This window comes from Cynara cardunculus (assembly GCF_001531365.2).
Source record: "Cynara cardunculus var. scolymus isolate 2C chromosome LG 2, CcrdV1, whole genome shotgun sequence".
Taxonomy (NCBI): Eukaryota; Viridiplantae; Streptophyta; class Magnoliopsida; order Asterales; family Asteraceae; genus Cynara; species Cynara cardunculus.
Window position 1 is genome coordinate 5,192,019 of NC_037529.1, and position 11,156 is coordinate 5,203,174.

Genomic DNA, 11,156 nt, shown 5'->3' on the forward strand with positions numbered 1-11,156 from the left:
AATATATAATATAAGGAATTATATATATATATATATATATATATGTATAAATTATAGGATATATATTAATATAGAAAATAATAATAATAAAATATATTATATTATTTTATTTTATTTTATTGATTTTTTATTTTTTTTAATGAGGTTAAATTTCCAATGTATTTGTCACCCCTATCAAAGGGGTGCCGGTAGCACTCCCCCTATTTATACCACCAAAACCATCAATGGTTACACAAAAACAAGCTATTATCATGGATAAAAATGAAGTATGTGTTGTGATGGTGCCTTTTATAGCACAAGGCCACCTCAACCAGCTACTCCACCTCTCCCGACTTATCTCCGCCTACGATCTCCCCGTCCATTTCGTCTGCGCCACCACCTACAGCCGTCAGGCCAAGCTTCGCATCCATGGTTGGGACCCTCTTTCCGACTCCAACATCCACTTCCACGAGTTCCTCGTACCCTCCTTCCCTAACCCTCCACCCAACCCCAACGCCGCCATACGCTTCCCGGCCCACCTTATGCCGTCGTTCAAAGCGGTGATGCACCTCCGTGACCCTTTCGCTAAACTGTTATCCGATCTCTCGATCACCACTAAACGAATTGTTATCATTCATGACTACTTGATGAGTTCCGTCGTTCAAGACTTTGTCACCGTCCCTACCGCCGAGGTTTACATGTTCCAAAGCTGTTCTGCTTTCTGTGCCTTTTGGTATCATTGGGAGGTGACACAAACCCTAAGTTTGGATGCTGAAACTGAATCTATCTGGAAGAAGGTCCCATCGTTGGAAGGATGTTTCACCGATGAATTCTTAGAGTTGATGGATTCTGAAGACTCGTCGTTCAAGAAGATCAGCTCCGGTACCCTTTACGACACCAGTAAAGTGTTAGAAGAAAAGTTTCTGGAATTACTTAAAATCGAAGAGATCTCCGGTACGTCGAAGAATTGGGCCATCGGTCCGTTTAATCCGGTGGGGTTCACTGAACGGAAAGATTCCGGTACTGAATCCAACAGGTTACTGATCAATTGGCTCGATAAACAAAAGGCGAACTCGGTCATTTATGTTTCATTTGGGACCACGGTTTCGTTCACCGACGAAGAAGCCAAAGAAATCGCTATTGGATTGGAAGAAAGCGGCCAAAAGTTCATATGGGTGGTGAGGGATGCCGATAAAGGCAACATCTTTGCCGGAGAAGATCGGAGAATCGAGCTGCCGGAAGGGTATGAAGAGAGGATAGAACGGCGGGGGGTGGGGGTGGTGGTGAGAGGTTGGGCACCGCAGATTGAGATACTGGGGCATCCATCGACGGGTGGGTTTATGAGTCATTGCGGTTGGAATTCGTCGATGGAAGCTATATCGATGGGGATTCCGATAGCTGCATGGCCGATGCATGCAGACCAACCGAGGAATGCAACGCTGATCACGGAGTTGCTTGGAACGGGGATATATGCAAGGGAATGGGCACGTAGAGATGAGAAGGTGGCGGCGTCGATGGTGGCGGAAGCGGTTCGACGGTTGATGGTGTCGGAGGAAGGGTGTGGCATAAGAAAGAAGGCGGCGGAACTTGGTGGTGTTGTACGGCGATCGGTGGAAGATGGTGGCGTTATGCGTAAGGAATTGGATGCTTTCGTTGCTGAAATCACCAGACCATAAGATRTATGTAGTCCAATAATTTAAAACCATTGATGAAGTCGTATGCTTACTACTGTAACTTTACGATCTAATGAACTACTTTTATTATTTTATAAAATGAAAAGGTTATAAAATTATATCCGCTAAAATCAATTATTTTTTCTTAAATCGTAGAACGTAATAGTGCTTTATTTTTTTTCTTATATCATCTTTAAAAAATGACTATTTTAATACAAAAACATCAATGTCACATCTCATCTTGTAGCGTCCTCTTCTTTTTTTTTTTTTAGGTATCTTTGGTAGTTTGGTGTAGAATGATTAAAAGTTTTTTATGATTTAGTATATAAAATGAAATATAATTATTAGATAATTGTTTACAATAAAATTAGAATGTTGAATGGTCAAGGAAGACCATAATACAAAATTATTAAGAGTGTTTGAGAATCATTAACAGACAAATTTTTTTTTGCCAAACAAGATTAAAATTTTAATGAAACTATTAAGAGATAAAAAATAACCCAATCTAGTCGAATAAAAATATGTTATCTATAATTTTGATTCTTGTTTCACTATCAAAATTAAAATTAGATTTTTATATATTTTAAATGTATTTAAGTTAGGGAATTATTTTAAATTTAATAAGGGAAAAAAATGTTTAGGCCGGATCCATTGTTAGAATTAATTTGTGGTTAACTTTTGGAATTAGATATAATTATTTTAGATATTGATTTTTCCTCTAATTAAAAAAATTTATGTATAAATTATTGGAGATGCGTTAAAATTCTTAAAAAGACCATAAGGAACTTATCTCGACACCGATAATTTCTTAATTATGAGCAACTCAAGAGGTTTATTCCTCAAACACTTTTTTCAAGATACAATGAATTACTGTATCATTAAAAAATTGGTTTTTCTAATGATAATATCCTTCGAAAAAATAAGTTTTCATTGGATTTCAGAGGGACATCGCTGTTGGGAAACCCTCTACCATTAAATGCAATTTTCGGTGGAAATTCTGACGCATCTGTATTTTCGGAGAAAAAACCTGCCAGAAATCCGTCAATTTTTTTTTATGATATGTTATAATTTTTCCGAGTTAATTAGAAGATGTGATTAGTGTTACCGACAGGATTTTCGTTGAGAATCCGTCGGTAATTTGATTTCCTTTTTTTTTTAACTTTTATTCAAAATAATAAATGGTTTTATTTTCAAAAATAAAATACAAACTTCCGAAGGATTTCCATCGGAATTTTCGTTGGTAATTATATTTAAAAAATGTTTTTTGTGATTTAAAATATGAAATGTTTTTTTTATTTTTAATAAATGAAAATATTTACTAATGGATATTCTGTCAGAAATCCGTCGGACAATCCGCCAGAAAATTTGTTTTCGATAATAAAACTTAAATTTAATTATTTACCGACGGATTCTCCTCCAGAAATCCGTCGGAAATGTAGCTGTTATAGGGAAAAAACCAAAAAACCTACTAATCTAAAATACTAAAATATAAAGATTCTGTAAACTAAATACAAATATATAATCCATAAATCCGCCATAAATACCTAATATGATTATCTGGACGAAATAATATAAAAATTCTTCAACAAAATTAAAGTATGATTGGTGACACTAGTTCATAAATACAATACATCAAATCTATTGCGATAGGGTCGACAAAAACTGTTGAGATTGTGTAAACTTTTTCATCATATCCATCATGTCTGCATACTATTTCTTTCAGATCTCATCTTCCCTCTTTCTGATCTCTTCTTGGCGGATAATTTCGTCAACCTCCTTCTATCGGATCTCATCTCAAGTGCGCTTTTCTTGAATTTGGAACTTTAAGTCGTTAATTAACTACAAATACAATAAAACGTTAAAAATTCAGTGACGGATTTGTGGGGATTTGTGGTGGAAGTCAACAAAAGTTAACTTTCCTTGACTTCTTTGGGATTCGTCGGAAAGCCGTCACTGATTTTTCAACGGAATTTCCGCCAGAAAAATCCATCAATGATACCCATTTTTTAATAGTGTTGTTATCAATAATAGCTAAGAATATTATACGCGTTTATTTTAACACTCTACGAAATAGAAGTAAACCAAACTAAAAGCAAGGGATTTATAACAATAGAAAGTTCAAGGTTATAAAAATCTTGGTCTACTTGATCTCCAACATATTTTTTAAATTTATTTTAAAATAAAAAGTTAAATATTAAAATCTTTTAAAAAAAATTACATTTAGCTCCAATAAATTTTATTAATTTAGAGATCATAACGTCAATTATAATTAAATTTAACAAAAATCCACATAACATAAAAAATTAGGGCGGACTCTCCATGGTTGCAAAAGTCAAGTCGGTTAACAAGTTGCTTGTTTGGTTATGATGGGGGTAGTTGTGCTCAACCTGTTGAAGGTAGAGGTGGTACTGGTGGTCATAGTTGAGGTGGTGGATGATGTAGCAGTGGAGGTGGCCGAAGATGGTCGACGGTGGCTGTTAATTGCCTACTAGTATTGGCGGTGGTGGACGATGGTGTCCATACAAATAAATATCATATTATGATGACATCAAATGAGGGTAAACTTGTAATATTTTAGTTTCTGTCACCTTTTTGTCCCATCTAGGTGGAATAGAAAAACCTTTTTTGTCCTACCTATTTTGGTGGAACAAAAAAAAAAACTCTTTGTGTCCCACTAAGGCTCATATCGCATCAAACGTGTAAAGTGAGTCCTTATTCTATTCCATGTCAGAAAAAATATGGGACAACGAGTTTTCATTTTCAAATGACACCATGAAACCCTAAATCAAACTTCTTCCTTTTCTCTCTATCAACATTCAATATTTTTCCTATATGGCAGTAGTTATTGATTCGCTACCACCAGCGCCTTCTTCACTTGCTCCTGGTTTTAGGTTTCATCCCACTGATGAAGAATTTATACGCTATTACTTAAGGCATAAGGTTTGCGGTAAACCCTTCCGATTTGACGCTATTTCAGATGTTGATGTCTCTACAAGGTCGATTTTGGATTTTGTAAGTGAATGTCGGTCGATGTTGATGAACTGGTTGCTCGAATGTAATGAGAAGGTATGAGGTTTAGAGTTAAAATGGTAAATTGGTTTTCCAAGCTAATAAGTGTAATCTGATAAGTTAGAAAGTTGTATCTAACTTATCAAAAACTTTTTATTACAGGTTTGACACTGGTATAAGTATTTATCTTTTTTTCATCCGAACACTAAAAACTGCTTATTACAAGTAACACACCGAAATAAGTCAATAACCAGTTTAAACATGACCGATAAGGAACTAAGGGGGTGTTTGGGATTGCTTATTTAAAACAACTTATGCTTTCTTGTAAAAGTGCTTATTAACTTATGCGGTATCAAACCGGAGTTTTGTAAAAAGTGTTTGGATTAGCTTATAGCGGTACCAAACTGCAATAAGCTGATAAGTTGTTTTTTAGTGTTTGGCAAATTTTGCTTATACATGTAAAATGACCAAAAAGGACATCTATATGTAAGCTGATATGTCAAACTTTTATAACCAAAATATCAATAACAAAAAATAGATGTGGGTTATCGATCGATCAGAAAACCGATGTCGGAGACTCGATGCAGGTGGGATATCTCGATCGCATAGGGTTATCGATCTCTAGGGTTATCGTATAGGGTTATCGATCGATCGCATAGATGTGGGTTATCGATCGATTTGTTCATCGTATAGGGTTATCGATCTCTAGGGTTATCGATCTCTAGGGTTAGGGTATCGATTTGTGATAGAAGAGATCGATCGGAGATCGATCGGAGAAGARATCGATCGGAGAAGACGTACCTGGAGAAGAGGTGGAGAAGACGTGATGGAAGAGATCGATCGAACTGTTGACGTACTAGAGAAGGGATCGATCGGAGAAGACGATACAGATGTGGGTTAACAGGGGTAAAATGGTAAATCGGTAATAAGTCAATTTTCATAAGTCACAAAGGATTAACTTATCAAAAACTACTTATTACCGGTTTGGTACCGGTATAAGCATTTTTTTTTTTATCCAAACACTCCAGAATAGCTTATCTCCGGTACCAAACTGAAATAAGTTAATAAGTCAGTTTGAAAAGCCTTCCCAAACACCCCCTAAAAGATGATGAATATCTAAAAAACCCAACTCCGACCTGAAACCAACTCTGATCCTCTATCGTAAAACATAAACAAATGAAGATGAATAATGGAGATGGCACATCTGGAAAAAATGAGGGAGACGCCGGAGATATGGCAGACGCGGGAGAAGATTGACAGCACTGGCAGGGTACGTCCTTTGGGAGGAGGGGGCAGTCGAGTTTGCTGGCTCCCCCATTCTCCCTCAATCCTTGAGTTGCATATCTGAATAGGTGACGATGTGGTAGTTAAATGGGGTAGGAGGGAGACGGGAGAAGAAAGAGACGATGACTTGGTGGGAGGGAGATCGGAGATGACTGGAGGGATGTATGGCAGGTTGGCCGGTGGGGAAGGAGGGATTCAGACGTGTATGCTTCTGTGTGTATACATATATATATTATATTTAATTTTTAAAAGTAAATATAAAATGATTAAAAGAAACTTGACTTAACAAAGCTAAGTTCGGAGCTGTTCGGAGCTGTTCGGTAGCAGCTTAATAAGCTGTATAAGATGTATGGCTTATTCGGTAAGCCATACAAGGTTGTTCGGTTGTGACTTAATGAAACAGATGATGGCTTATTCGGTCAGCTAGTAAAAGGGTGTGTGATTTGCCCTTATGATTCACGTTGCATCCCTTCTCCTTCCTCAGGCGTGCCTCCTTGAAAAAGATGATGGTTTTGTAGCTCCTTGCTCCTCCTTTCCATATCTCGATCTCTCTATCCCTCGTCCTCCATCTCTCGACTTGAATCCGAAGCTGCTGGTGACGAGTTCTCTTCTCGTGCTGCTGAAACGAGCTTTCTCTCCATCTCTCATATTTCAAACTGGGTTTGCTCCAAACTCTTTGTCGATCCATTTCTTTCTCTCCATCTCTCAAATTTCGAACTTAGGAGTTGGAAATCATGGATCAAAATGAATCCCATGGCGGTGGAGATGCGAACGAGATTTAGGGTTTTCTTCAATCTCTTCGGAAGAACGAAGATTTAGGGTATAACAAAGATCTTTATAACGATGTTAATGTTGGCGAGGGTTTTCTTCAATCTCTTCGGAAGAACAAAGATTTAGGGTTTAAGAACGAGGAAGAAGTTGAGAAAAATAAGTTGGAGCTGGTACCTCAGTAGGTGCAGCATCCACAAACGGTGGATGATGGCGCTGTTGGAGGTGGTGATGAGAGCAAGTTTGAGAGTAACGATGGTTTTTCAAGTCTTTGGTGATTCCTTTGAAGACGTTCTTCAACTTTCTCAACAAAATCGTGTTTTCCAACCTTGAAGACATTCTTCAATAACAATACCTGGTTCATCTTCTTCCTAAACAGATTTCGCCAGGGTTTGTTTCTAATATGATCGCTTACAGAGAAACTACAATACAGACAACTATTGTTTTATTCAGACAAAAATAAAGACCGAGGTAAAATGGTCATTTTCTAACATTCAGACTATTATTCAGCATAACAACCGAACAACAACTTATCTGTTAATATACAGACAACTATATCAATACAGACAACTATATCCATACAGGTCTTAACAGAAAGCGAACTGAACAGCCTCTTAATGGATTTAGAGGCAACGATTCAATCCAAATTTATAATTATTTCATTTGAGGGACCCAATCCAAATTTTCATGTAACCACAAGGGACCCAAAGTGACTTTTTATCCGCTAACAACTAAGTGTTGTTTGATTTAAAAAAAAATTTGAAATCTAAAGTCTTATTTAATTTCTGATTGATACATGTCTGAATCCTTAATCTGACAACAATTTCATTTCAATCGTGTGTGATACAAACCTAAATTAATCCTTAAATCAAACCATAAATCGATAACTTAAATCAATAACTCATCAAATCAGCCCGAGCAACCGAAAGCAAAAGATCCAATGCTTATTATGTTTTGTGTTCTTGAATAAGTAGTTATTAAGAGATTTTCTAAAAGATGTCTTAATTTATCGGTCAAATATCGTAATTATTTATCCGAACAAAATGAAATGCTCAGAATCAATTGTAAGAACTATCGTCTGTACACCACCACTAAAACTGAGAGATTGTCATTCTTTCTGTAAATTGCAGCTCAAGAATATGCTTCAAGTCAAAGCACCCGCCATGTTAGTTCACTTGGTCGCACAGCCATCATCAATCAAGCCTTTACATCCACTGCTTCATATTGCTTGAAGAATTGACGACTGGTGGAGGCGTTTTCGCACCCTTCCGACCTTAAAACGAACCCATATCAATCATTAGATACATATTATATATATATATAAGTTGTATGGTGAGATCAATAAGTTCAAATTTCCAATACTTATCATTATAAGCTTACAATTCTCAACTCCTCCAAGGGAAGATCTTCTTGATGGTTGAATCCCAGTTAGAGATTGTCGTCTTGATGGCCTACCAACAGTTGCCGGTGAGGCTACTACTACTTCATTCGTTTTCTGACTTTGAATCCTGTAAACAACAAGTTCAAATCCCTATCATTATATGGTTTCAGAAATCAACTACAAAATCAAAATCATGATCTTCACCCACCTTTTCTCGGACCCATTAATTAGTTTCCCAATCGTTCGAAGTGATTTCCTTATATGGGATGATGATGTTTTCCCATTCGTAATACCCGTCGGCTCCTTGCTTTCTGAAGAGATTATTATCGCATTTCTGATTGACACTTGAGGAGGTTCAGGTGTTTTTGGTAGCACCAGCGATGGAATTCTTGTAATTCTTCCATCTGTTTTCAGTGCTCTGCTTTTCGAACCAGAATTCGGACTCTTGGGTGGACATTTGTTCTCAGTGCTCAACCTTCTTGATCGAGGTGGGGTTCTTTCCATCATCATAGGTACTGGTTTTGGTTTCGGTAATGGCGATCTTGGTTCTAATCTGTTAGCAGTTTGTGCACTTTGTGGTTCCTTTTCAGCCAATTGCCTCTTAAGGGTCTCAATCTGCTCGATTCATGCAAATAAATTAACCCCAAAACCATGCTTAATGGCTAATAAAAACACATTCTTTATATGAAAGATACCTGTTCTTTAAGGTCCATGACCTCCCTGCTTTCTTTATTCAATCTAGCTGCACCAAGTTCAACAGTCGAAGCTCGTTGAGCAAACTTCAATGTGCTAACTGTTTCCCCGAAAGAATCTCCTTCTGGGCTCACGTGAGCAAACATCAAAGTCTTCGCGTTTCCTCCTGCATTTTTTGTAAGAAACCCGTTTGTAAATGTACTCTCAGTTCGAAACTAACTCCATTTCTTGTATTATATATATTAAATACCTAATGAGTTCTGAAGGAGTAGTGTTAGCTTGCTGTTTCTGTAAGGAATGTAAGAGTTCTTCTGAGATAAGGCAGTAATCACATCTCCTAAACAAGAAAGTGACTTGTTTATATATTGAGCTTCTTTAAGCCCTTCACCGGTGACTTCTGATTTATCCACCCTTTCGCTTCCCGCTAAATCTACCAAATGAAGGCAGCTACGAATAGTGCCGCCAGATGCATCTTTCCCATGGATATGGACCGTCAATATGCTGCAAGAAAGAAGTTATAATTCTTGTTCTTAAGGTTAAAAAACAAGAAACTGTTTGTGGTCTGCGAACCTGTGGGATCGGCTACTTTGGTGGTTCAGTGCTGTTGAACTAACAGCCCGATTCACTTGACCAACTTTCATCAAGTTTAGAACATCAGTGGTGGACTTCACCGAGTGCATGGTGGCATCAGGAAGGCTCAATCCGTTCTCAGTTGTGCAGCTACGGATCTCCAATTTGCTGGTGTTTGCAGAATCTCCAGTGACAAGATCTCTGACTTGTTCGTTGTATATTTCAACCATTTGGACATAAAGCTCGTACTTTATGACATCTTTTCTACTATTCGATAGATCAAAGAGGTCGCTGAGAGCTAAATAATTGATTCCCAGTTCTTTTCTTGATGCACCAGAAGGACCACACTATCAAATCAACAGAAACATCAACCAAATGATATTAGAACCACAAAAAGGAACCGTTTAATGTCAAGAAACTGAAATTGAAACTCAAGTATCTCACCATTGTATGTGTTTTCCCAGATCCTGTTTGCCCATAAGCAAAAATGCACACATTGTAACCATCCATAACAGATCTTATCAGCGGTTGAGTGTCCGCAAATACCTCCTCTGATAAAAATGCAAAAATGTTAGAATTTAAGTAGCAAAAAATAGATTATAAAACCGAAGAAAATGGTCTAGTATTATTACCCTGAGTAGCAGTTGGACCAAAGATACGATTGAACTGAAACAACTTCTTTCCATCTTTATTTGGTTTTGAAGGATCTAAAACGACTAACGAACCATCTTCTCCAATAAAATCAATCACATTTTTCGTGTCAGCTCTAAATGCAGGCCTGATCCTGCAGTAAACTCGAATATTTCCTGAAATATGTGGATCGTAAGGTAGCAAACAACACAGCCATCAAGTTGATACCTTTAAAGAACAAGATACAGAAGTTGTGTGTTAATATACCTTTTAGATCTTGTACCATGTTGTATAAAGTCCGGTTTTCTTTCACGACTTTATGGTATCCTTGGGCAGCAGTCGATAACTCCTCTACCTGACTCTCTGAGAACCCATGTACAACAATCGGGAAACAAGCATTCTTTAATCTTTGAAGACAAGCTAGAAACTATTAGTAAAGAAACCAACTTTTAGAACATTCAAAATCATCTTAAGCATACCCATTTGTTTTAAATCGTGTTGCCATTGCGACTGCAGATCTCCAAACTCCGCCTTCGTGCTTGACAACAATGCCTTCAGGTTCTGGAAGATGGAGATACTAGATAATGAGGTGGTGGGATATAAAACGGTCTATTAGGACATTTAAACGTATTTAGTGTTTCTATATAGTTTTTAGAACTAAAGAAAGCATACCTGTAGTTTTTTCTCTTGTACTTTAAACACCTGCCAGTGGTTGCAATCATCTTTGTTCAAGCAAGCTTGAAAACTCTGCAACAAAGTTTTGAAGATTCTTTGAATGGTGTAATTGGGACTAACACAAGCTCACTATTTACTACAATGGCTGTCTTTAGTTCCTCCATTAATTTGTTTCAAATGTAAATAGATTCTAAAAACAAACTAAAACAGCATAAAAAGATGATCTTTGAATGGAGGACATGAAACCACATACTTTGCGATTTCTAGTCTCTGAACTCGTTGTTGATCTACTACCTTCTTCCGATACATCTTTGATAATGGGGTTCAACTGATGTAAAAGCATAAGATGAAGATCATGATGATGTTGATATTGTGACTAGGACAGGACATGACAGTACAAAAACTTGTTGTCTGTCTCATACTCGAACAAGACAGGACATGACAGTACAAAAACTTGTTGTCTGTCTCATACTCGAACAAGACAGGACATGACA

At 37.2% G+C, this 11,156-nt stretch overlaps 2 protein-coding genes across 2 annotated transcripts in view; one reads left to right on the forward strand and one right to left on the reverse strand.

Moving 5' to 3' along the window:
* The first annotated feature begins 251 nt into the window (after positions 1-251).
* On the forward strand, positions 252-1,691 carry LOC112508195 (zeatin O-glucosyltransferase-like). Its single transcript, XM_025112983.1, has one exon. It carries the CDS (start codon positions 252-254, stop codon positions 1,653-1,655), a length of 1,404 nt encoding a protein of 467 aa, XP_024968751.1. The 3' UTR covers positions 1,656-1,691.
* A 6,056-nt stretch (positions 1,692-7,747) lies between these two features.
* The window catches only part of LOC112504892 (kinesin-like protein KIN-14L), a 5,127-nt gene continuing 1,718 nt past the window's right edge, over positions 7,748-11,156 (reverse strand). The window contains exons 7-18 of the mRNA XM_025108851.1: positions 10,916-10,990; positions 10,660-10,734; positions 10,467-10,548; positions 10,255-10,350; positions 9,990-10,163; positions 9,802-9,908; positions 9,358-9,704; positions 9,038-9,288; positions 8,790-8,953; positions 8,303-8,709; positions 8,094-8,221; positions 7,748-7,986 (exon numbers count right to left, since the gene is read on the reverse strand). Of these exons, the coding sequence (XP_024964619.1) occupies positions 7,919-7,986; positions 8,094-8,221; positions 8,303-8,709; positions 8,790-8,953; positions 9,038-9,288; positions 9,358-9,704; positions 9,802-9,908; positions 9,990-10,163; positions 10,255-10,350; positions 10,467-10,548; positions 10,660-10,734; positions 10,916-10,990 (1,974 nt within the window). The 3' untranslated portion in view covers positions 7,748-7,918. The remainder of the gene's footprint in view (positions 7,987-8,093; positions 8,222-8,302; positions 8,710-8,789; positions 8,954-9,037; positions 9,289-9,357; positions 9,705-9,801; positions 9,909-9,989; positions 10,164-10,254; positions 10,351-10,466; positions 10,549-10,659; positions 10,735-10,915; positions 10,991-11,156) is intronic.